Source organism: Jaculus jaculus, chromosome 9, assembly GCF_020740685.1.
Source record: "Jaculus jaculus isolate mJacJac1 chromosome 9, mJacJac1.mat.Y.cur, whole genome shotgun sequence".
NCBI lineage: Eukaryota > Metazoa > Chordata > Mammalia > Rodentia > Dipodidae > Jaculus > Jaculus jaculus.
Genome location: NC_059110.1, coordinates 70,785,978 through 70,813,036, shown reverse-complemented (window position 1 = coordinate 70,813,036; position 27,059 = coordinate 70,785,978). Strand labels below are relative to the sequence as shown.

Genomic DNA, 27,059 nt, shown 5'->3' with positions numbered 1-27,059 from the left:
TAAACAAGAAATTGGTAACATTGGCTGCTACTTTTCACTGACTATTCATCTATTGCATTTAAATCTTTCCTTTTATTTTGATACCAAGGTCTCATGTAGCTCAGGCTGGCCTCAAACTATGTTACCGAGGATGTCCTTGAACTTCTGATCCCTCTTCCTCCACCTCCCCAAGTGCTGGGATTACAGGCTTGATCCACCATGCCTGGTTATGCACTGCTGGGATGAAATCCAGGACGTTGTGCATGTTAGTCAAGCACTCTGCCAACTGGAACATAACCTAAGCTCCACAAATCCTGTATTATACGAGTATTTTTCCCTATTCAAAAATATTAAAACTTGCTACTCAAATTTAAATGACTGAAATTGTCAGAGATTAAGAACAAAGACTGTTTCCACTATATAAGAAAATGCGACACTTTTTCTATAGCTATATAAATTTGGGTATATTTCTTTATGATAGTTTTTGTGATCTAAAAACTCATTTTTTTCTGACATTAAATTGGGAAACACATTTTTCCTGTACTTCAGAGCTATGGTATTGTGGACTATGGATTCTATCAGTAGCATGCTAATGTCCTTACTCTCTTCTTCTAATGAGCTATCTGTTACCCGCTGTTTCTCCATGGAAGCCAAAATGTCTTTAAGGAAACTTCAGAAAGATTTAAAAAATCTTATCTGGCAGTGATACATATCATATCTATATCATTCTCTAAGTACAGAATCACTGTTAGTTTCTCTTGTTAAAACATCCTGTCAAAGATGTTTGGTGTTTTGGTAAAGATGAACTAAGTGGTGAGTAAGCAAAGCCCTTGGAAGAGGATTTCATGATTTTAGGGCAAGTCATTTGGAAATAAGCAGGGGAAAAAACTCACACATGAAAAACTTGTTTTAAAACATCCAATTAATATTTAAATTAAGTACTCATTTAAATACTAAAATAAACTATAAAACAAGATTTAAAGGAATGACATACATACATCAATTTTCAATGGTAGCTGATGATTAAAAATGAGAATCTAAGGGTGTGCCAATCTCATCCACTTCAAACTGTGCAGCTCAGATTAATGTTTATTTACTGAAAATATTTGCAAAATTACAATATAAATACATGATTGTATTAAGGTAGGATGACTATATATAATGTATTCTTATCTATAGATATAAAATAATGCAATAAATATAGCACACTCTTGATGAATTGTTAGTACACAGTGCTTCTCAGTAAAGTACATACAACCTATTATTAAGCAACAATTATCTAGTTTTTCAAATGTACATCCTCATAAGTTTTCAAGATGGAAGGATGCATTAAATCCCCCAATTCCCTTTTAAATTGGTGAAAGTTAGTACTTCTGCAGCTTTTGAAATATTCTGTTTATTTCGGCAGCTTATTAGCGCTTTGTATTTCCTTAACTTGAACCTTTCTTTTGTCTGTATTTTTTAAAACATGAACTAACTACACTTCTAATTTCTGTGAAGTGACATATACTGTATTATTAGTTAGTTAAACACATACAACAATTAAACAGAATCATCAGAAAATTTTTATCTGGTCAAATTCCTGAAATTAATTTTGAGTATTATGGGAGGCCTCAAGTAGACAGTATATGAACTGCAGTATTCATCTGGAACAGAAATAGTTTTATATTTACTCTTGTTCTTAAGAATAGAAATTTGAAGCCTATTTTAAAATTCTTTGTTAAATGCATTGGGGTTAAAAAGCACAGTCTACCCTTCTCCATTATACTGATTTAATGGAAACCTGTTAGAACAGTTCCAACACAAACAAATACATGCAAGTGATCACTCTACAGATTCTAACTACATAGTTACTGAAACACATCCCACCTGTTGAGTGGCATAAATGTACATCTCCTATATACAAAGGTAAAGTGCATTATTAAATTAGTGAACTGACAGATTGTCTGCCTTGGACCATATAGCTTTCAAATAGACAAATGTGAAATTCTCCCATTAGAACCTGCTATTTTAAGAGGTCCCAACTAGCTTTTCCACCCTGTCATTTATCTTTTTGGCCATGCTCTTTAGTGCAAATAAGCTTGTGTTTGACTCAAGTTTAAGGGACATGGCAGTTTGGGGCTTTAACAAGGAAAATTATAAAATGTGGCAGAACTTTAATACCTTTATAATACATTGCATCTTTTGCATATAAGCAGCATATTAGTGCTACTTTCAATTGCTAGGAGCACACTGCCAACCATTATGAGGAACCCGTTTCCAACTTTCATACTACTAAGCTTATATTATTACAGTTTGAGTCTATACCACATTATGCTCAGATTACTATGTGCAAACGTCACTGGTGTTTTAGTATTATACAGCGAACTAGTAATTTTAGTTACTAACTTCAATGCTCATTTTTTAATTCTAACACCCATTTGCTTTAAGAGTTCAATGCCTTCAAGGCAAGGATCCTGTTATTTTGAAGAAAACCATGTACACTTGCAGCTTCATTTAAGTCACAAATGACAATAAATAAAATTTATATTGCACAGAAAAATAGTAGCTTATTTCATAAGATACATGGCAATACATGTCTTAAATCCAGAGGTTTGAACTGGATCATACTTAATTATGGCTAATGAATTCTTGGGAATTTTAAGTATCAAAAGATCATAGCATCATACCATTTTTCAATGAATATATTAACTATGAAGGTGAAATGAAGGACTGGTAGAAGATTTTAGAGTTGACTCAATTGCCAGTGTATATGCATCTTCCCAATCTGCAGCTTTGAGATGGCAAAAACTTTGAAGTACACATACAAAGTAGAAAGTTGGGGCAGTTAATTATTTACTTAAATAATTAATGCAAAATTAAGCTAATAATATGTATATATAACGAATTAAAGATATTTAAGTCTGACAGCATTGTGTGTATAGTATGTGCACATATGTTTACACACACTCAAACCTTATCAGACCAAAAACTAAAAAAATAAATCATTTATTACTAATGGATATAAACATTTTAAAAATGAAAACTTTTAAGAGAGAGTATGCACTCATAGTAAGTGATAGGGAACAGTTGTGTGCTGGAAATATTCACAGCTCGTTTGTTGAAAATCTGACAGGTTGACAATAGGCACTATGATGGGTAGCAATGACAATCAGTAGTACAGTAACTCAAGTGCACGTCATCACTCCTTAGGTACTCAAAACTATTTTAGCAAGCCTCCATAATTATGTTATTTTACAGTTAGGGCTGTTTGAAAATCCTAGGTACTTTTACAGTCTCAACACCCACAAAGTGCTATTAAGTCTAGTACTAACATTATCTTCTAACCTTCAGTTGTTCCACATTGATCCAGATGATCCACAATGATAATGAACTGAGTGCAATTCTTTCATATCACTTGAAGAAATATGAAATATAATCTGCAAATCAACACCAGTATGCACATCTGGGTTACTAGTTGCTTGTTCTTAAGTAACTAAAACCAATGAAATTAATTTTCTTAATTCACTTCATAAAGTTTCCTTAGAGACTTTAATGTTTGGGGAAAAAGTTCTGGAGGGAAATTGCTAAAAATAATTTTGAATTACTTATATCAAAAAAAAAAGAGCTACATTCTGATCTCAATCCATGCAGCCAGCTCTCACCAATAAGAGCTATATTTGGAGAGTTGAAATCAGTGTTCTGGCTCTTAAATATGATTAAATGGCCTTACTATGGATAGGGAGGGAGATAAAACTAAGATAAAACACAATTTAATTCAGAATAAGATGTAGCTCAACAGATGAAATTTCAGACAGGAAGGGTATTGGTACATACACTATATCCACTTGTTTAAAAATTGCTTAAGAGTTGAAAATTGAGGTGGCACTTTCTGTAATTTTTAATACAGGTAAATGGATGAGTCTTGTATAAAGTTAACCTCTGTAAGAATCATGAGGAGCACCTTGGAAAATGTCTAAAATTTCCTTCCAAACATGTTGATAACCAATCTTGTTTCCAAATATTTTTTTCCAGACTGAGTAAAAGTTTTTTCTTTTCTTCTGGGATTAAGTTATTTGTAAGAGTCAGGTTTATATTGGAAGTCTGACATGGTTTTAAGGGCAATAACTATAGAAGTGCTACTAAAATATTAACAGATGTTTCTTTACATCAGTAAACTGGTGCACCAACCCCTCTGAAATACTGTTAAAGTGGAAGTGCAAGGTATAATACCTTGATTCCATGACATATTTAAGGGACAAATCTATGACAAACTTTCAAATTATCATGAAATACTAAAACATCAAGATTTCCATAGTGAAAAAAAATTCCCATAGCAAAGCCACTGGATGAAGCCTCCCACTCAACTGTGACAAATGTAACTCTAGAAATTTTGGAACATCAATAAAAATATGTGGTATAATAAACACAAGATGGGACTGTAACTAAGAATAACCAATTAAAATTCTTCCATGGCTTTGATATGGTGACTGAAAACTGTAGTTACCACAAAACCTGAAATTATAAAATACTATAGTAACTGTTAAGAAATATGATCCTATATTTTAAAGTTTTAATTATCTAGTAAGATTTTATTATTTAGTGGGACTGCTTAATAACCAGTTTTCCAATGGGCAACATTTCTACTTTTAAAAATGTACTATACTTGAGGTCAATTTCTGTTTCTGTGGTAACTATCCTACAGGTAAATTTAGCAAATTTTAATGAAGTAGGAATGGAATACTTTGGGGGCAATTTTTGAATTAGAACTTCACACTTCCAATATGAAGTATATGTATCTTTTTTCAGGGTTAGGTCATAGTGCAATGAATATCTTAGTTATGGTATTTAGTTCAGAACATCACGTTGTGCTGATTTGCATACTTCAACAGTCTGGAGAGGTTGAAGCAACTCAACTATTTAGCTCTGGGAAGGTTGGAGTTCCCATGAGAATTATAGTGATCTAGGTATAACATAATATGAGAATCAGACTTGGTGAAGTATAAACTACTAGAGGTATTACTAATAACACAGGGCCAAAAAAAGAGAAAAAAACTTCTTCAAATGATTATGGATCAGTACTTTTAGCCAATTTATGATTTTTAAATTTTGCCTGATGGAGTTCAATTTCACTCTAGTCGAGGCATTCTTGTTCTTCACCACTGGCCCTTCTGCCATCCATTCTCTTTTCCTTATGGCTGTTGCACATTTTCCTCATCTCTTCTTCATACTTGATAAAATTCTCCCCAAACCTTGTCCAAGCTTTGAATGGAACAGTAATAGTATTACGGTAAGGTGGCCTCACCTCACTTACCTTCAGGAAAATTCCATATTTATTAGAGCCCACATCAAAGTAGAACCTTTTATTGTCCACTCTGAAAGAGGTTCCCTCTGGGAGTTCAAGTGGGTCATCGTCTCCACCTCTTCGTTCTTCTATATCTCCTTCGCCATAGTCTTCAATCAGCTGAACCAAGGCATCACGAAACTCAATCATCCCTTGTGCTGGGAGGACAATAGTCTGTTCTTGGCCCAAACTGTGGCCAAAATACCCTATCATGCCAGTCCCTCGCATCATGGTTTGTCTAATCCTTAGGAAGCGACCCCGTTGGTTTTCCTTTAGGTCTAGGTAGTATTTCCTATTGTCCCTCTCTATATAGTCTGTTTTGAGGACACTGTGAGGATGCTCTTCTGAGCCCACGGACACTGGCGGGGAGGGTGCGGAGTGCTTCTGCCTCCTCCTCGAGCCTTGCTCTTTGCCCTGGCCATGCTCTGGCCTGTGGCCTTTCAGGCCCAGGTGGGCGTAGTGCTCGATGAAGTCGCCCAGACAGTCCTTCAGCTCGGCTGCCACCGACAGGGAGAGGGTCAGTTTACTCTTTCGGATATTGTCCTGCCGGCCTCTCCCTATCCAGACTTCGGCTATCTTTAGGAACCGGCCCCGGGAGCTTTGCTTCACGTCTAGGTAGAACCTCTTTTTCTGGATGTCCACTCGTTTGGAGGCCAGCTCTTGGATTTCGGCTGCGCCCCCGGCCTGGTTAGGGGTGGCTGACGCGGCGTAGTGGGGGTAGTGAGAGTGCGGGGCCTGGGGATACAGTCTACTCTTGCTTAGGCCAGAGCCCCCCACATTCTTGCCTCCGCGGCCGCCGCCGCCGCCGCCTCCCCTTCGCCTGGCTCTTTCCATCTTCAGCTGCAAGTGACAAACAGACACACGGGGCGGGGTGGGGGAGGGGTGTTGAGAAAATCGCAGGCGCCCCTCGGTCCGCGTTGCCCCGCCGCCCGGAACCCCCGCTCTGGCCGGGTCTCCCGGCCCCGGCCTCGGCCGGACTGGCGGCGGCAGCTCCGGCTGCACAGCGCGCACCGCATCCCTGGGCCGCCCCGGCCTCCCCTCGGGTTCCCGCACGCCGCCGGGCGGCCCACCCCGGGCTCCGCAGCCCCCCGGGGTGGGTGGGTGGTGGGGGGTCCCCGGCCAGCGGACACTCACATCATGTCTACCGCCGCCGCCGCCGATGCCCTTCACGACCGCCGCCGCCACCAGCTCTCGGCCCCTCCGCTGCAGCCGCCGCCCCCCGCCTCCGCACGCACTGCCCCCCGCCGGAGCCGCGCGGCCGGGGCATCGCCTGCGGCGCCCGCCGCCGCCCCTGCTGCGGCCGCTGCCTCGATTCGGGCACCGGCCCCGACACCGCCAGGAGGGCTGGAAGGAGGCGGGAGGCAGACGGCGGACCCGCCTCCCCGGCGCAGCGCGCTGAAGGGAAGAGGGGGCTCTCGAGCGCTCCCTCAGGGCGCGGCCTGGCGGAAGCCCGCGCGCGGCGATGGAGCGTGCGTGCGCGCCGACAGGAGAAGTGTGAAACGGGAATTAGGACAGGGCGCCTGCAGTGCTCCGACTTCGCGGGATTCCGCCGGGCTGTGGGACTCCGGCGGCTCGTGGACACCTGCGCGGAGACTACATTTCCCAGAGAGTGCAGCGGCAGTCAGCCCTCGCGCATGCGCGCTGCGCCGGCCCGACCGGCATGGCAGGGGAGGGCGGGTCCCGGCCGGAGGGTGGGGAAGGGCGGGCTCCTGAGCCGGGGTTCAGAGAGCGCTCATCGCGCGGGAGCTAAGTGGGCAGGTTGGTGGCGGGCCTGGATGCCCCGGTGGCGGGCCTTAAAGCTGTGGCCCTCCTCCTCAAGCCATTCCGCTGAAGAAGACCCGTTGAGCTGGCTCTTCCCAGGGTAACGTGTCGCCTTCCTGTTGTCCCCGCCCCGCTCTCTGCATTCTAGCCCTCTAAACTTCGCCTACCCTTTGGAGTTGCTTGGGGCTGCGGGGCAGGCCTCCGGCTGGGGTTGGGAGAGTCCTTGGAAACCAAGTCGTCCGCTTTCCAGACCACTCTGGAAAGTGGCCTCTGATCCGGGGCCTTCTCTGAGCTGCGGTCGGAAAGGACTTGCCGCCTGCTTCTTCCCGAGCTCCGCCCTGCACGGGCTGCGGCTTCAGCGTTGAGTACTCGGGATCCCCGAGCTAATAGATCTGTTGCAGAAATCGACCTGCTCCATGCTTTCACAACAAAGTCGGGGGAAATAACCCATTTCTGTGTCTTAGCAAATTATGTTGGCGTTAAGCAGTAACTCCATTGCTTTCTCTTCCCAGTTCCAGTAACCTTTCATAGACTTTCTGTTGTGAAAGTACTGCAACTGATACCCGTGCAGGCTGCGTCTTTGGCTTAGTCTTCTTACCTTTCGGAGTTAGCAGATAGTCTATGACCTAGTAATTTCATATCTCGGAATTTATCTTACAGAAAGATGTACTAACAACAGTAGTCATGGAAGTTTACTTAGTAAAATTTTTAAGCAATTAGTCATTAGAACATAGTTATGATAGCTAAGATAATAGAATTTTGTATAGACTTTAAATAGTCAGAACAAGGAGTATTATTAGGGCTGAGAAATAACTTCCCACCATGTAGAAAGCCTGTAGGTTTGATTCTCAGCCCTGAAAAAAAAGTATGAAGTTTAATTATCCAATCTTACTAAAAAGGATGCTTTCAGTGGAAAATCCAAAGTCAAACTGACTTCTGCAATAGAAAAGTTGTATGCTGTCCTTTTAAATGGAAGCAGAGTAGCTTTCAAACAAGTTAATTTGGACTTTAGTTTTTTGGCCTCGTGCATTGCCTTCTTTGAAATCATCTTCAGAGTGGTGGCTTCTATAATGTAGGATGGTTACCTGTCATGGAAATACATCTTTTCTTTCATATCCAAGGAGAAGAAATAATATCCTTTTCCTCATTATGGAAGTAGAGTCCTCAGCATTATTGCACTTGGACCATCTTGGGACCTGTAAACAAGGGATAGAGATCAAAAGACCTGGTTATAGTTTGTATCCCTGAATTGTCTGTATGATAGGGGAAATATGATTTTTCCTGATGGCTTTAAGAACATTGGATTTCACCTCTGGCATAGATGATGTCAGAGAATTGTTGAACCAGAGGGTTGTTGTGTTAGGCATGGTGGGTTAGGAAAGGCTAAACAATGTTGTCTTTGGTTTCGTACCTTCTTTCTTAGTATGCATTTCTGGGAAATGTTCATGCATCCTAGGCAAGCAGTCCAACAATGAGCTTCCCTACCTCCCTTCTTTTAAGATTACTATCCAGTTTTTCCTTCTTTCATTCTCAGGTTTTACTAGAATCTTAAGCCATAGTTATCCTTGGGATCTCAGTTTTAAAGCTTATTAGTTTTAGCTGTTCCATCATGTTACTATTGGATTGCAAGAAAGATGTAGATAAAAGTGGGGCGGGGAGGAGAGAACACGAGTGAGAAAATAGATATCATGCTTTCTGAGAAGCAAATTATAGCATGCTGAAACATCCCTTCACATACCAAACCATAATTCCATTCTTTTCCCTGTAGAGGCACCTGCTCTCTGGCATGGGTCCTTCTGGATTGTTCTTTACATTTACATAGACAATCAGCCCTCCCATCTGTGGGATCTGCATTTGTCTACCCAATTATTCACCTCTTTTATTAGTCCCTAAACAGTATGACAAATAGATAATATTTACATTATATTAGGTCTGAGAAATCCAGAGGGGGTTTAAAGTGTATGGGAGGAAGTGTGCAAGGTATAAATAAACACTACACCACTTAATTTGTTCTCTGAGGTGGTGGGTAGGGGTATGTGCATGGTGCCTAGAACCAGTTCCCCATTAGTACCCAGGGACAAGTGTCTACAGAATGTCATTTTATATTATAATTTAAATGGTAACTCTAACTGACTTTCTCCCATGTCACATAAGTACTTGTCTTAGTAACATGTTAATAAAGTTGTTTCATTTTACTAGAGGCTTACTGTGCATATTATGGATGTGCCATTGTTTGAGCATTAATTTGCCAATCTAAGTACTTGCAGCATTTTTGCTCTTAGAAGCTGTAATAAACCCCCTTTACTTACTTCACTGCATATGTGCCAGTATCTCCATAGGAAGGTTGGTGGTGCCACTTTTTGCTCTCTTGAAAGTAGTGTATATATGATCAGTTGTTTAAATTTTGTTAAAATATTTGAGAGAAAGAGAAAATGAGAATGAGAATAAAATGAATGCGAGAGGGCCTCCTGCCACTGCAAATGAACTCCAGACACATGTGTCACTTTGTGCATTTGCTTTATGTGGGTACTGGGGAATGGAACCCAGGCTGTCAGGCATGTTTTAAATTTTTGCTAATAATGGTGTGTCATATTTTTTTGGTCTCATTTTTGTTAGCCTTATTTATAATTTTTACTTAAAGATTAGAAATGCCTCCTTTATTTTGTGTCAGATTTACATATTTTCCTGATTGTATTTCTGGATATAGCATGTCTATATGTCTTTAAGGTATACAACCTAATGTTTTGAAATAAACATCAATAATGGAGTAATTTTAACAGTCAATAAAATGAGTATCCATTACCTTCCATAGTTATATTTTTTTGTAAGAGCACCAAAAATCCATTATTTTAGTAAAATTTCAGGATACAGTACAACATTGTTAACAGCAGTCTTCAGTGCTGTATATTGAGTCTCTAAATTTACTCTTCATGTAGCTGCAAGAATGCACCCTTTTGGCTTCCATCTCCCTGTTTCTCTACCTTGTCTGTCTCTGGTCTTTGTACTGCCTCTGCATCTGTTTCTACATGTAAGATTCTGCAGTGTTTGCCTCATTTCATTTGGCACAATGGTGTTTCTTATTTAATGATGAACTATATTTTTTATGTATATATGTTTTCTTCTTCCTTCCTTCCCCCCTCCCTCCCTCCCTCCCTCCCTCCCTCCCTCCCTCCCTCCCTCCCTCCCTTCCTTTCTTTCTTTCTTTTTTTCCAAGGTAGGGTTTTTGCTGTAGCCCAGGTTGACCTGGAAATTACCCTGTAGTTACAGGCTGGTCTAGAACTCTCATCAATCCCCATACCTCTGCCTCCCCAAATGCTGGATTTAAAGGTATGTGTCACCCTACCTGGCTATCCAGTTTTTTTTTTTTTTTTTCAAAAAAAATTATTTGGGGCAGAGAGAGAGAGAGAGACTGAGAGAACACGGAGACTATGAGCACAGCAGAGCCTTCTGCACTCCATACACCTCTGTACCTTTCTGTGTCTGAGGTTATGTGGGTACTGAGGAATCTAAGCCAAGCTTTTAGGCTTTGCATGCAAGCACATTTAACTGCTGAGCCATCTCTCCAGGCCCTTTTTATCCCTTCTTGATAGGCACTTAGGTGGTTTCCTTATCATGGCTGTTATCAATAATGCACTGAGCATGAGCATATGAGTATCTCTTGAGTGCTGATTCCTTTTCTTTCTGGTGTATAATTGAGCAGTAAGATTGTTGGGTTACATGGCATATGGTAATTCTATTTTTATTTTTTACACAGGGACTTGCTAGATAATCTGGGCTGGCCGCAAGCTCATGATCTTCTTACCTCAGTATCTCAAGTACTAAAATCATGTATACTATGCTTGGCTTTGTTTTTAACTTTTTGAGAAACTCTATAGTTTTCCACAGTGGCTGTAGCAGTTTACATTTCCTTTTCTCACATCTTTGGCACCACTTGTCTCTTGTCTTGTGATAATAGCCATTCCTACTGGAGTGAGGGGATAGAGTGGCTGTGATTTGCATATCCTTCATGATTAGTCATGTTGAACTTCTCTTCATTTGATGTTTAACAAATTTTATATCTTCCTTGAGAAAATGTCCATTTAGGTCTTTTGTCCATTATTATAGTTACCTTTTTGTTGCTGGAATAAAACACCTGACCCAGAGGAACTGATGGGAGAAAGGGATTTATTTTGGCTTACAGTCTCTAGGGGAAGCTTCATGATGGCAGGGGAAAATATGGCATGAGCAGAGGCTGACATCCCTTCTGCCACATCCGATGGAAACAACAGATAATGGAGAGTGAACTGAGTTCTGGCAAGGAGAAGTTGACTAAAACAACCCTAAGTTTGCCCCAACAGTACACCTCCTCCATATCAAGGTTCTACCTCCCAAATTACTATCATCCAAAACACATGAGTTTATGAAGAACATCTGATTCAAATTACTACATCCATCTTTTAATTTTTTTTTTTTTTTTTTTTTTTTTGCTATTGAGTTGTAATGAACTCATATATTTTGGATGTTCATCTGTTCTCACTTGTTTATTTTTGCTTCTGTTGCTTGAGCTTTTAATGTGCTATCCAAAACATCATTGTCACAGCCAACACCAAGGAATTTGGCCCTATGTTTTCTTCTAGTTTTATGTTTTTGGTCTTTAATAAATCTGTATTAATTTTAATTTAGTGAAGCCTTCAGATTACATTTTTCTCAGTGCCATTTATAGGGAGTTTACTGTCTATGGTTTAATTATTTCTGGGCTCTGTGTTCTGTTGCACTAGGGCATCTGTTCTTATGTTTATGCCATACTGTTGTATTAGAAATTTGTAATACAGTATGAAATTTGGAAATGTGAACTGCAAGCATTTTTTTTTCAAGATAGTTTTGACTATTTGAGTTTTTTGGTGGTTTCTTACCAATTTTGGAACTGATATTTTTAATTTCTATGAGAAATGGCATTTCAATTTTGATAAGAATTATGTTGAGGCTGAGCTTGATGGTGTACACCTTTAATCCCAGCACTTGGGAGGCAAAGGTAGAAGGATCACTGTGAGTTTGAGACCATCCTGAAATTACATAGTGAATTCCAGGTCAGCCTGGGTGAGAGTGAGACCCTACCTTGAAAAACCAAAAGCAAAGAGGCAAACAAAAAATGAGTTATGCTGATTCTATTGCTTTAGGTACTATGAACATTTTAATTACATAAACTTGCCATGTCTGATGAGATTATATTTGATGTTCTTTTTTTATTTATTTGTTTATTTGACAGAGAAAGAGGGAGAGAGAGGGAAGGAATGGGCACAACAGGGCCTCCAGCCACTGCAAATGCATCTGGCTAATGTAGGTGCTGGGGAATCAAGCCTGGGTCCTTTGGCTTTGCAGGCAAACACCTTAACTGCAAGGCCATCCCTCCAGTCCTATTTACTGTTCTTATAAAATTGCATTTGATCAATCTATGATTACTTGCAGAGTGGTATGTTAATTTGTTAATTTTCTAGTGTTTTTCCCACCCAGTTTCTGTTTTTATTTTTCCCTTTTCCTTGCACACTGAAATTGTTCTGTAAACTTTATAAGCTTTTCTTTCAACTGGCAGTGCTGAATTTCAACCCAACACAGAGCTTTTTATCCTAAAGTTAAATGTTGGTCTTATTTAGTGGTTAGAATTTTCTAAAATTGCTGCTGATTTGGTATTTTGATTTTTAGTTATTCTGATTTTTATTTTTTTTTAATATTTATTTATTTGAGAGAAAGAGGCACAGAGGAGAGAGATAGAGAGAGAGAATGAATGGGCATACCAGGGCCTCCAGCAGCTGCAAACGAATTCCAGACTCATGTACCACCTTGTGCATTTGGCTTATGTGGAGACTGGGGAATTTTGGCTTTGCAGGCAAGTACCTTGACCACTAAACAATCTCTCCAGGCTGAGTCAGTGTGAGGGTTAAAAATAGAGCTTGGAGGTCAAAGGATCTGCCACTGAGCTTTTTCCTCATTCTTTGCTTTTTTGAGACAGAGTCTCTGTGTAGCTTGAGTTGCCTTTGAATACTGTATAGCACAGGTTAGTCTTAACTCTCAGTCCTCTTACTTCTGTATCTTCCATCATACCCACCGAAACTTTGTTTTTTGTAGTTATAAAACTTGTTACCATATTCTGTGGCTGGAGAGATGGTCAGCAGTTAAGGCATTTGCCTGAAAAGCCAAAGGACCTCGGTTTGGTTCACCAGGACCCATGTAAGCCAGATGCACAAGGTGGTGCATGCGTCTGGAGGCCCTGGCTCTCCCATTCTCTGTCTCTCTCTCTCTCTCTCTCTCTGTCTCTCTGTCTCTCTGTCTCTGTCTGCCTCTTTCCCTCTCTTGCTCTCAAATAAATTAATTAAATTAAAAAAATCTTTTTACTATATTCTTTGTTAGGCTGTTTTGTTTATCCAAATAAGGTCTTCTAATTTTAATTTTTTTAGAGAGAGCAAGAGTGAGAGAAAGAGAGAGAGGGCGTCAGCTAGTGTAATCAAACTGCAGCCGCTTGTGCTGCCTAGTGTGCATGTGTGACCTTGCACTTGTGTCACCTTTGTGCCTCCGGAAAGAGATCAAACGTGGGTCCTTAGGGTTTGCAGGCAAGCTCCTTAACTGCTAAGCCATCTCTTCAGGCCCAAATAATTTTTTTAAAATTTAAGGTAAGAAATTAAAAGGGTGGACTACATAATTTTATTTTTCAACTGTACTTATTTATTGGGATGCTGGTACAAAAATTGATTCATGGGGCTGGAGAGATGGCTTAGCAGTTAACATGCTTGCCTGCAAAGGCAAAGGATCAAAGTTCGATTCCCCAGGACCCACATAAGCCAGATGCACAAGGGGGTGCACGCATCTGGAGTTTGTTTGCAGTGGCTGGAGGTCCTGGTGCACCCATTCTCTCTCTCTCTCTCTCCCTCCCTCATTTATTTGCCTCTTTCTCTCTCTCAAATAAATAAATAAAAATAAAAATACTTTAAAAATTGATTCATTTAGACTTAAAAAGTAAAAAAAACTATGTGCTTTTGTTTTTGTTTTTGTGAGGACATCTCTTCTTGTAGTTCAGTCTGGTCTGGAACTTACTATTTCCTCCAAGTTGGCCCTGAATTGGCAGCAGTACTCTTGTCTCAGGATCTCCAGTGCTCAGATTACAGATGTGAGCTCCCATGCCTGGCAGGAAAGGTACTATGAAAATGGGACTCGAAGTCTGAAATAGGTTTGAGTTGAGGACTAGTTAAAAGTCCATTTACTGTGGCTCCCTGTACCATCTTTGCCTTCTATATGTTCGCTTTGTTCCCAAGTTGACTTGTCAGAGAAGCACAACAGCTATACAAATCTGAGCCTTCCATTCTCAAGTAGAAGTCATCTGTTTTGGTAGTTTTCTTGCAAAAACAAGATTGTTATTCTCAGAAATCTTAAAAACTCCTCTTGTGACTAATTGGATAAATTAAATTATGTGTTTTAGTTTTAGACTTAGTGTAGAGGCTTGCTATGAGCATAGGCCTGAGTTTCTTAATTGTCATTGTGGCCCAGGACTGGAGATCACCTCTAGGCTGTCTGAGTATATTGTGGGAACTGGCTTCATGAATTAACTTTACTGGTGTCGTACAAAGCTGGCTAGGGCACTGTCAGTGTCCACTTTAACATGAATCCTGCAAAACAGCTTCATCTCTGACCTTATGAAATAAGAGTAATAAATATAAAAGAAAAAATAGAAAGTTAAGCAGGTTTTAAATTGACTTGCTTGAAAACTTCCTCTACTGTTATAATAGTTGATTGTAGGTACTTAGAAAGCAGAGGACATTCATTATAAATAATGAATTGTTCAGCTGGATAGTGAAATTCAGTTACTTTGGAGTACCATGAATTGAATTTGGGTCAGATTGTTTTCTGGGTTTGTGGCCTGTGACATGGCCATGAGGAGCCTTTTCCTTCCCCTCATGCTAGCCTTGCAATGGCATTGATCCATCTGAACTATATTTCAGTTGGCTTTACTAATAGAAACATTATATAATATTTAACCGTTAAGAAATTGTGTTAGGTACTTAAAGAATAGGTATCTCAAAAACCACACTATTACTTTTCATAATTCCTTTAACGAAATCTAAGTAAGATGGTTGCATCAATGCTGATATATGGTTTTATTTAGGATTTTTTATTAATTTATTTGATTATTTTATTTTTTATGAGCACGAAAGAGAATTGGTGTGCCAGGGCCTCTAACCACTGTAATCAAACTCCAGATGCATGTGCCACTTTGTGCATCTGGCTTTACATTGGTACTAGGGAATTGAATCCAGGTCGATAGGTTTTGCAGGCAAGCACCTTAACTGCTGAGCCGTCTCTCCAGTCCAAGGTTTTTTTTTTTTTTTTTAATCTGGGATTTTGGAGGAAAGTTAAGATTAAGAGAAACTGGGGGCAAGAGGCTGGGAATATTGCTTAGTGGTTAAAGCCTGCTTGCAAAGCCTGCTGGCCCAGGCTTAATTCTCCAGAGCTCATGTAAAGCTGTATTCAAAGTGGGTGCATGCATCTGCCATCCCAAGGCACATACGACAATGGGAGGCAGAATCATGAAAATCTGAAGCTTGTGGGTCAACCACTCTGACATTTGCAGTCTGGCAGTTAGCAGCAAGAGATCCTGTCTGAAAGAGAATGGAGCACAGACATCTCAAAGTTATCCTCTGACCTCCATGTGCTGTGGCATGCACACATGCACCCACCCACCCACCCACATAAACAAATACATAAATTAAAAAAAAAACTTGTGTGTGTGTGTGTGTAATGTGGTGTGGTGTGTGTGCATATGTATATGTTCCATGAAGTGTCCATGTTCTTTCTAGTAGCAGGGTGTGCCTGACTGCAGCAGTGTGTACTCAGCTGTTGTGGTGGGAGGGGAATGTAGGTTTTCTCTTCTGTCCATTCTTACTTGATCCAGAGTCTCTTACTAACCCTGGGCTGCCTGCATTTATTTATTTATTTATTTATTTATTTATTTATTTATTTATTTATTTATTTATTTTGTGAGCCCTGGTGATTCTCAGATTTCTGCTCCTCACCAGGACTGGGGTTACAACTGTGCATGGCTATGCCCAACTGTTTATGTGGGTCCTAGGTATTGAACTTGAGTGGCCTTTCAAGTATCTTTAGATCTCCATGCTTGCACAGGAATTGCTCTTAACCTCTGGGCCATCTCTCCAGGCTTCGAAAATCTCTAATTAAGGAATTTAATAAGACCTTTCTCATAGATTCCCTCATTCTTCTCTGTTTTCCTCAATCCTTTCTTGTTCGTATCCATATAAAAGTAACATGGAATTTTCAAAACAACATAGGAGGATAGATCTTTTATAAGTTACAGGTTACATACATGCATGCATATGTATGTGCACATACATATATACATTTACATACAAATACATGTAGATATAGACAACAGGCACACTTGTTGAAAATATGTAATATATTAGAAAGAAGTCAGATTTATAATTTAAAAAGTTTCATTGTTGATTAAATTTGAAAGACTTCTGTTTTCCTGTTACCTTTTTTGATTTCCAGTACTCTTGTATTTTTCTCCTTGGAATATAATCACTCTTCTCATTCATGTGTGTTGCACAAAGTTAACTTCTAATCTGCCATTTTAGTATCCTTTTTAAAATATATTTTACTTATTTGAGAGATACAGAGAAAGGCAGATAAAGAGAGAATGGATGCGCCAGGGCCTTTAGCCATTGCAAATGAACAACAGACACATGGGCTACCTTGTGCATTTGGCTTTATATGGGTACTGGGAAATCAAACTCCAGTCCTTAGGCTTTGCAGGCAAGTGCCTTAACCACTGAGTAATCTCTCCAGCTCCCATTTTAGGATCTTTAACTCATGGAATCTTGGTCCCTCATAATTCCCAGTGTACAATAGAAAGTGAGGCATAATAGTATCAAAAGACCTATTATTAAATGATGTTTATGGTAATGCCTGCTTATAATTGCCAGCACTTGGGAGGCTGAGGCTGGAAGATCATGAGTTTGATGCTAGCCTAGGCTCTATGTAGCAAAACATTGTAGCAAAAAAAAAAAAAAAAAAAAGCTCATTTATAACTACAGCTTAAAATATCTGAGTACATATTTATTTATTTGGCTTTTTCTTTCTGACTACATATTTATTAGTATTTATTTTATTAACCCTGTGACCAGTAATATAGTATATAAGAAATAATATAACAGCAGGACTATAATTTAGTTTTACAGATGAGAAAATGAAAGTTTAGGAAAACAAAGTGACTTGCTCAAGAGCACATTCATATAGTGTAATTGTATTTCAAAGCATTATTATCTGAAATATTTAAAGACAGATTCATACTTAAGTATAGAATAAATATATCACATGTATTTAGTTCAGTAATGAGAGAACCAATATGATAAAGTTAGTTCAAAGAGGAACAGATTGATTATATATATGGTGGAGAAAGAAGTACAGAATGAGATGGCTAGGTTAGGTTCAAAGCTGTCCTACAAGGAAATAGAAACCATAGTCTTCTAAGCTAATGTGTAACATCTTAGAACCTGAGTTTTGAAACTCTGGGTACATAGCCAAAGTATATTCATTTCATAATGAAGTGATTTAGATGGACTTGTGCTTTTATATGGCATTGAAAGAACCTAGAGGCCTTGAGCATCTTTTTAATTTTAGATAACTTCTGTGGACACAAAGCAGCATCAGAACCTAGGTTTTCTAACTTAAGTTCCTTTTCTCTCTACTCTTCTTCCTGTTACTCTACTTTGTAACTTCAGTATAGGGCAATCTGCTAACATCCTTGGTGGATGCTGATGGTTATCAAGCTTGTTCCTGAGAGGATCATTGTCCTTTCATTGTGATGAAGGCCTAAAATGAGAAATGGAAATATAGCCCAAGTATGATTAATATTCATAACATTTTGTTAGCAAATTTCAGAGTAATTATAAACATTTCTACATTTTTGTGTTAAGAAATTTCTGTTTGCATATTTGAAAAAAACAGGTAATAAGCAAAAAAATTCTGTATTAAATAGTATGACTGCTTGTCAGCTAAATGCTGAATTAGTATTGTTGATATATTAATATCACTTCCTATGAATTTTATCTTTTACTTCAAATAATTATTGATAGACCATTTAACTTAGTGCTTTTTTGTGCTTTACAAAAAGATTGGGATACCTTACTCAGTTTAGCTCTCAAGCAGTTAGACAAGTCAGTTACTATGGTAACAGTAGGTATTAATTTCCTCATCTCTGTTAAAGGTTTAGGAACAAATCACTTAGCTCATCTATTGAAATCCAACTTTATCTTGAGAGTGACATTGTGTCCATACTCTAGAAGGTGGCTTGATTCTATATGCTCTTGAGCTAAATAACTACTTTGCCAGTGTGGGACAGAGTATAGCTTAACTACCAAGGGATTGAAAAGCTACTTCTTAGCTGATTTGGAATATGATTGGTCTTAATTTTGCTAAGTTTGTTCTAACTTAAATTCAAAATCTTTTTGGTATGATTTCTGTTGGCATAAGCTAGAAAGAAATGGCTTTACCGGACAACTTGTCCAAATAGAATCACTTAAGATATATTTTTAAATACATAATTCATAATTTTGACAGATAATTTAATAATTAATTGATAAGTTCTACTCATTGCCTACCAAAAGTTTACTCATTTAGTTATCATTGAACTCAGGAACCAGAGGGATGCCATGACAGGCTTCAGAGTCACCAGTAGGCCTAAGTTTCTGTTTCCCAGCAAGGTTTAAATAAGAATTTAACAGTTACTGTAAAAAGATCACAAATTGCTTATGCCATACATTTCTATAGTCATAAGACAAGTTGCTTAAGTTCCTCAAACACACATAGCCAATCACAATAAAGGTTACCTAATCTGCTTGAAATTCCCCTAGCCCCTGCCCACCAGCTTTGCCTCCCAGCATCCTAAGCCTATCAGAAAAATACAAGTGCAGTTACTACTTAAATGTATCAATCAAATAGCCATTCCTCTACTTCGTTGTTCAAATCCCTATAAAAAAACCTGCCCCCTTGCTGCTCAGGGCTCTTGTATGGATCCACTGCCTTGGTGAAGTCAACAGTCTGAGCTTAAGCCCGAAATAAATCTCCTTGCCTTTGCATACGTGTTTGGTTCTCCTTGGTGGTCACTGGGGGCGCCAAGAACTGGGCATAATAATCATAAGGTACATTTTGCAATGAATTTATCAGAAAGTCCATACCAAGCTGTTTGTGGTGTTATACACCTATTATCTCACCAGCCAGGAGGCTGGGGCAGGAGAATTGAGTTCAAGGGCCACATAAGAGACCATGTCTCAAAACAAACCTGAAACAACAGCAACACAAAAACCACCCAGGCTTTATCAAGAAGCTACATTCTTGCTAGATAATTTATAAATATGTTATGGAGCTAAATGTGTTGTGTTGTTAGTAAGATTGACACTTACAATCTTAGAGCATTTTGTTTGTGTTCTAGTAGGAGTTGGCAAACTGAGCAGGGGGCCACACTTGATTTGTTGCTTGTTTTTGAACTGACTCTGAAGTTAATGATGTTTATATTTTTAAGTGGCTGAAATAAAATAATAAGAATAATATTTTGTGAAATTAGTGTAAATTCAAGTTTCAGTGTCTACAGATAATTTTTTTTGTAATAGTCATGTTTGTGGCATTTGTTATGGTTGCAAACTGAGTAGTTGTGACAGAGACCATTCAGGAATCCTAGAATTTTATTGTCTGGCCCTTTAGAGAAATTTGATGAACCTTGTTTTATAGTATGAAAAATGTACCCTTATTTGTTTGAAAAAACTCGTTGCCACTTTCTCTGGCATACCTTTCCCCCTGATAACAAAAGGAACACGTCCTTATAGAAAGTTTGGAATATGTGCTAGTCATAGTGGCACACGCCTTTAATCTCAGTACTCAGGAGGCAGAGGTAAGGTGGATCACTGTGAGTTCAAGGCCACCCAGAGACTACATAAAGAATTCCAGACCAACCTGGACTAGAGTGAGACCCTACCTCGAAAAACCAAAAAGAAAAAATAGAGAGTTTAGAATATATAGGAAGATATAAAGAAGCAAATATTGTCTGCACTTGTGAAGTTACCCTAATATTTTGGTACTTTAAACACACAAATATGTATACATACCCATACTTTAGATTTCCTTTTTGGGGGGTGTTTTAGCACAACAAATAATATTTCTCACAGTCTAGGGCTCAAAGGCCAAAGTGAGATTTATGAGGCTGAAATCAAGGTGTAAACCTGGCTTGCTTCTCAGAAGTTCCCAGGAAGAATCTGCTCCTGCCTCTAGCATTTTGGTCTCTGGTGACATGCTTGGGTTTGAGGCTGTCACTTCAGCCTCTACCTCTATGGAAATGCTGTCTTCTCTTCTGGGTGTTGTCTCCCTGTGCTCTCTCTTAGGTGGATATCTGTAATTGCACATAAGACTACACACAAGATTTGGGATAATCTTTTCATTTCATCATTTTTAATTACCAATAGATAAATCTTTTTTTTTTTGTTGTTGTTGTTTTGAGGTAAGGTCTCACTCTAGCCCAGGCTGACCCAGATCTCACACTGTAGTCTTAGGCTGGCCTCAAACTCACAGAAATCCTCCTAATCTCTGCCTCCCAAGTGCTGGGATTAAAGGCATATGCCACCATACCTGGCATGATGTGTTTTTTTAAAAATATTTTTTAATATTTTTACTTATTCATTTATTTGACAGAGAAAGAGGGAGAGAGAGTGAGGTGCACCAGGGCATCCAGCCACTGAAAATGAATTCCAGACGCATGTGTTCCCTTGTGCATCTGGCTAACGTGGGTCCTGGGGAATCGAACCTGGGTCCTGGCTTTGCAGGCAAACAATGCCTTTACCGCTAAACCATGCCTCCAGCCCTTGTTGTGTTTTTATTTCTTAGTTTATTTTTATTTATTTATTTGAGAGCGACAGGCAGAGAGAGAGAGACAGAGAATGGGTGTGTCAGGGCCTCCAGCCACTGCAAATGAACTCCAGATGCATGTGCCACATTGTGTATCTGGTTTATGTGGGTCCTGGGGAATGGAGCCATGAACCAGGTTCCTTAGGCTTCACAGGCAAGTGCTTAACCACTAAGCCATCTCTCCGGCCTCTTGATGTGTTTTTATAAATAAATAAATAAATATATATGTATGTATGTATATATATATATATATATATATGTTATTTTTTTTATTAACAACTTCCATAATTATAAACAGTTTCAAATAGTAATGCCCACCCTTCCCCCACTTTCTCCTTTGAAAATCCATTCTCCATCATATCCCTTCCCCCTCTCAATCAGTCTCTCTTTTTTCCTACTATTATGATGGTCTTGTGTAGGTAGTGTCAGTGTCAGGCACTGTGAAGTCATGGATATCCAAGCCATTGTGTGTCTGGAGGATCATGTTGTGAGGAGTCCTACCCTTCCTTTGGCTCTTAGATTCTCTCTTCCACATCTTCTGCAATGGACCCTGAGCCTTGGAAGGTGTGATAGAGATATTGCAGTGCTGAGCACTCCTCTGTCACTTCTTCCCAGCACTATGATGCCTTCTAAGTCATCCCAAGGTCATGGCCATCTGAAAAGAGAAGGCTCTCTTGAGAGTAGCGTTAATATATAAGTAGGAACATTAAGAGAAGTGCTTACTGTGCAGTTTGATGAGCATAGTATATACATTTAGCCAGACAGCAGGAAACATTACACCCCTAGGGCTCATGACTACCCCTGTTTAGGTTTTCAGTATCTGATGTATTTCCTCCCATGGAGCAGGCCTCCAGTTCAATTAGAAGGCAGTTGGTTTCCACCATGACAGATGTGCCACTATTGTACCCGTTGGCTCATTGGCATGGGTGGCTAAAGATAAGGCTTTCAGTGTCCACTGTTGAGTATCTTCACTGGTGATTTTTTTTTTCTCTCCCATTGAACTGCATGCAGAATGGCTTCTTCTAGCTTTCTGTCAGCTGATCTACATAGAGGAGGTTATCAGCTCAGTTCCAGCAGGGTTTTTCAGTGGCCTTGCAGCGAAAGTATGTGGAACCTTCAGCAATAGGGTCTTACCATCTATTTCTGGGAGGATTCTAAGGGTCTTGGCAATGGCCTGTAATGTTTTGGGGCCATCAGGGACCTCTGTGGCCAACAACTTCCTGGAAGGTATCCCATCCATGCCCCTGAAAATTTTCTAGTAACAATCTTTGGCTCCTCAGTGTTCCATTGTCCAAAAAAGTAGATTTTCATAGGATTTATTTATAAGCTCTTGGATTTTGATTAACCCTCTCTCCACATTTCCTTTACTCAGTCTATTCCCCTGACCTCACGTGGGCCTTTTCACCCCCATTAATCTATTCTTCTACTTACTTACATACAATACAATACCATCCTATAAAGTACCACCCTACTTTCCTTTCTCTTCACTTTATATCTCTTTTCTAGTTTACTGGCCTTTGGTACTGAGTTTTCTTCCTACTCACATAGAAGTCCAATCATCTGTAGCTAGGACCCAAATATAAGAGAGAACATGTGACACATGGCTTTCTGGGACTGGGTTACCTTACTTAGTGTAATCCTTTCCAGATCCATCCATTTTTCTGCAAATTTCATAACTTCATTTTTCTTTACTGCTGAGTATAACTCCATTGTATAAATGTGCCACATCTTCATTATCCACTCATCAGTTGAGGGACATCTAGGCTGGTTCCATTTCCCAGCTATTATAAATTGAGCAGCAATAAACATGGTTGAGCACGTACTTCTAAGGAAATGGGATGAGTCCTTAGGATACATGCGTAGGAGTGCTATAGCTGAGTCATATGGTAGATCAATCTTTAGCTGTTTTAGGAACCTCCACACTGATTTCCACAATGGCTGGGCCTAATTGCATTCCCACCAGCAGTGTAGAAGGGTTCCTCTTTTTCTACATCCCCACCAACATTTATGATCATTTGTTTTCATGATGGTAACCAATCTGACAGGAGTGAGATGGAATCTCAATGTAGTTATAATCTGCATTTCCCTGATGACTAGTGACGTAGAACATTTTTTTTAGATGCTTATATGCCATTCATATTTCTCCCTTTGAGAACTCTCTATTTAGTTCTATAGCCCATTTTTTGATTGGTTTGTTTGATTCCTTATTAGTTAACTTTTAAAGTTCTTTGTATATCCTAGATATTAATCCTCTATCAGATATATAGCTGGTGAAGATTTTTCCCATTCTGTAGGTTGCCTCTTTGCTTTATTCACAGTGTCCTTTGCAGTGCAAAAAATATGGAACGCTTCACGAATTTGTGTATCATCCTTGTGCAGGGGGCCATGCTAATCTTTGTATCATTCCAGTTTTAGTATATGTGCTGCCGAAGCAAGCACCATAGCCCGTTTTTTAATTGGTTGCTTGATTTCTTCTTATTTAAATTTTTGAGTTCTTTGTATAGCCTAGATATTAATCCTCTATCAGATGTATAGCTGGCAAAGATTTTTTTTTCCCCATTCTGTAGGTTGCCTCTTTGCTTTATTCACAGTGTTCTTTGCCGTACAAAGTCTTTATAATTTCATGAGGTCCCAGCGGTTAATCTGTGGTTTTATTGCCTAAGCAATTGGGGTTGTATTCATAAAATCTTTGCCAAGACGAATATGTTGAAGGATTTCCCCTACTTTTTCCTCTAGCAGTTTCAGAGTTTCAGGTCTAATATTAAGGTCTTTAATCCATTTGCACTTAATTCTCATGCATGGAGAGAGAGAAGGATCCACTTTCATCCTTCTACAGATACATATTCAGTTTTCCCAGCACCATTTGAGGAGAGTCATTCTTTTCTCCAATGAGTATTTTTGGCATTTTTGTCGAATATCAGGTGGATATAGCTACCTGTACTTACCTTTGTTATGTTCCATTGATCTATGTGTCAGCTTTTGTGCCAGTACCATGGTGTTTTTGTTACTATGACTCTGTAGTATAGGTTAAAATCAGATATGGTGATACTACCAGCCTTATTTTTGTTGCTCAAAATTGTTTCAGATATTCAATATTTTTTGTGCTTCCAAATGAATTTTTGGATTGTTTTTTCTATTTCTGTGAAGAATACCATTGGAATTTTGATGGGAATTGTATTAAATGGGTAGATTGCTCTTGGTAAGATTGCCATTTTCACAATATTGATTCTTCCAATCCAAGAAGAAGGAATGTTTTTCCATTTCATAGTGTCTTCTGCAATTTCTCGCTTGAGTGTTTTAAAGTTTGCATTGTAGAGATCCTTCACTTTTTTAATTAGGTTTCTTCCAAGGTACTTTATTTTTTTTTGATGCAGTAGTGAATGGGAGTGATTTTCTGATTTCATCCTCTCTATGTTTGTTGTTAGCATATAGGAAAGCTACTGATTTCTATGTGTTTTTGTTGTGTATCCTGCTACATCACTATTGGTGTTTATCAGGTCTGACAGTTTGCTGATAGAGTCTTTAGGGTCCTTTATATATAGAATCATGTCATTTGCAAATAATGATAACTTGATTTCTTCCTTTCCATCTTGTATCCCTTTTATGTGTGTCTTTTGCCTTATTGCTATAGCTAAGACTTCCAATACTATATTAAATAAAAGTGGGGACAATGGACACCCTTGTCTTGTTCCTGATTTTAGTGGAAAAGCTTCCAGTTTTTCCCCATTTAGTAGTATGTTGGCTGTAGGCTTGTCATATATAACCTTTATTATATTGAGATATATTCCTTCTATTCCCAGTCTCTGTAGAACTTTTATCATAACGAGATGTTGGATTTTGTCAAATGCTTTCTCTGCATCTAGTGAGATGATCATGTGATTTTTGTCCTTCAATCCATTTATATAATGTATTACATTTATCAATTTGTGTATGTTGAACCATCCCTGCATCTCTAAAGCCTACTTGGTCAGGGTGACTGATCTTTCTGATATAATCTGGTATTCTGTTTGCCAATATTTTGTTGAGAATTTTGCATCTATGTTCATGAGGGAGATTGGTTTGTAATTTTCTTTTTGTTCTATCTTTGCCTGGTTTGGTATCAGGGTGATGCTGGTTTTGTAGAAGGAGTTTGGTAAGATTCCTTCTTTTTCTATTTTATGGAAAAGTTTAAGAAGCAATGGTGTTAGTTCTTCATCCGTTTATTTCAGATTTTCATACTTAGTGAAGTGTATGTTTTTATATTATGTTCCTATGATTTTTTGAATTTCTCTAATATCTGTTGTGATGTTGCCTTTTTCATCTCTAATTTTATTAATTTGTGTCTCTTCTCTCTTTCTTTTGGTCAGATTTGCTAAGGGTTTATCAATCTTGTTTTGGTCAGATTTGCTAAGGGCTTATCAATCTTGTTTTGGTCAGATTTGCTAAGGGTTTATCAATCTTATTTTGGTCAGATTTGCCAAGGGTGTATCAATCTTATTTATCCTTTCAAAGAACCAACTGTCTCATTGATTCTTTGGAGAGAGAGAGAGAGAGAGAGAGAGAGAGAGAGTGAGTGAGTGTGTGTGTGTGTGTGTGTGTGTGTGTGTTTGGTTTCTATTTCATTAATTTCTGCCCTAATCTTTATTATTTCTTCCCATATTCTGATTTTCTGTTTGAAAGGCTTTTTACAAGGCTTTAAGGTGAAGCATTAGGTCATTTACTTGAGAACTTTCTAATTTCTTAATATAGGCACTTAAAGCTATGAACTTTCCTCTTAGAACTACCTTCGTTGTGTCCCAAAGGTTTTGGTATGTTGTGTTCTCATTATCATGTGACTATGAATTTTTTGAATTCCTTCTTGATTTCTTCATTGACCCATTCATCATTTAGTAGTGTATTGTTTAGTTTCCATGATTTTATGTATGCTGTGTAGCTGTTCTTGCCATTGATTTGTAGTTTGATTCCATTGTGGTCAGGTAGAATGCAAGGAATTATTTCAATTTTCCTGAATTTGTTAAGATTTGCTTTGTGTCCTAACATATGGTCTATTTTAGAGAATGTTCCATGTGCTGCTGAAAAGAATGTATATTCTGCAGCATTTGGATGAAATGGCCTGTAGATATCTGCTAGGTCAATTTGTTCTGTGACCTCATTTAATCCAGGTGCCTCTCTGTTTATTTTTTGCCGGGATGACCTGTCAATTGATGAGAGTGGGGTGTTGAAATCACCCACTACCACTGTGTTTGGTGCTATCTGTGATGTTAGTTCTACTAGTATTTGTTTGATGAAGTTGGGAGCCCTCATGTTAGGTGCGTATATGTTTAGGATTGTAATGCCCTTTGGTTGGAGTGTGCCTTTAGTCAATATAAAGTGACTTTCCTTATCTTTCCTAACTAATGTTGGAGTAACGTCTACCTTGTCAGATATTAGGATAGCAACCCCTGCTTGTTTTCTAGGCCCATTTGCTTGAAACACCATTTTCTAACCTATCACTCTAAGATAGTGTCCATCCTTTGCAGAAAGGTGAATTTCTTGGAGGCAACAAATTGAAGGATCCTGCTGTTTTACCCAGTCTGCAAACCTTTGTCTTTTGGTTGGAGCATTGAGGCTGTTGATATCAAGAGATATTATTGAAAGGTATGTATTTAGTTTTGCTATTTTTTTTTTTTGTCGTTCTTATGGTTTTACCTTTCCTCTCTTGTACTAACTAGTATTTTAGTATTATTTGTTTTTTCCAGGTTCCTTATATGTGTGCTTTTCTTTCTCTTCAGCATGGAGGATTCTTTCAAGTATTTTCTGTAGATCAGGTTTTTTCTTCGAATAGTACTTTAGCCTGCTTTTGTTGTGGAATGTCCTATTTCCTCCATCTATTTGGATAGATAGCTTTGCACGATAAAGTAACCTTGGTTGACAGTTGTTTTCTTTCAGAACTTAGAATAGATCACTCTAAGCCCTTCTAGTTTTTAAAGTTTGTGTTGAGTAATCTGCTGTGATCCTGATGGGCTTGCCTTTGTATGCAACTTGATTTTTCTCTCTAACTCCTTTCAATGTAGTTTCTTTGGTTTGTATGTTTGGTAGT

General features: G+C 38.8%; 2 protein-coding genes and 1 non-coding gene across 11 annotated transcripts in view; 1 reads left to right on the top strand and 2 right to left on the bottom strand.

The window, feature by feature from the left end:
* Window positions 1-6,482, bottom strand: part of Purg (purine rich element binding protein G) — a 33,617-nt gene extending 27,135 nt beyond the window's left edge. The window contains exons 1-3 of one of the 4 annotated variants that reach the window (XM_045159166.1): window positions 6,437-6,482; window positions 5,273-6,142; window positions 3,307-3,398 (exon numbers count right to left, since the gene is read on the bottom strand). In XM_045159166.1, coding sequence (XP_045015101.1) covers window positions 3,309-3,398; window positions 5,273-6,136 — 954 coding nt within the window. In that variant the 5' untranslated portion in view covers window positions 6,137-6,142; window positions 6,437-6,482 and the 3' untranslated portion in view covers window positions 3,307-3,308. Of the gene's footprint in view, window positions 1-886; window positions 6,143-6,436 lie in introns of those variants that run through there. The other 3 variants (XM_045159165.1, XM_045159164.1, XM_045159163.1) reach the window with 3 other exon arrangements.
* Window positions 6,483-7,003: 521 nt separating this feature from the next.
* The window catches only part of Wrn (WRN RecQ like helicase), a 179,887-nt gene continuing 159,831 nt past the window's right edge, over window positions 7,004-27,059 (top strand). For all 6 annotated transcript variants that reach the window (XM_045158705.1, XM_045158707.1, XM_045158706.1 and 3 more), the window contains exon 1: window positions 7,004-7,163. The gene's annotated coding sequence lies outside the window, so the exon portion shown is untranslated. The remainder of the gene's footprint in view (window positions 7,164-27,059) is intronic.
* On the bottom strand, window positions 23,336-23,440 carry LOC123463752. The gene has a single exon (XR_006639139.1). It is a non-coding gene; the product is annotated as a U6 spliceosomal RNA (small nuclear RNA).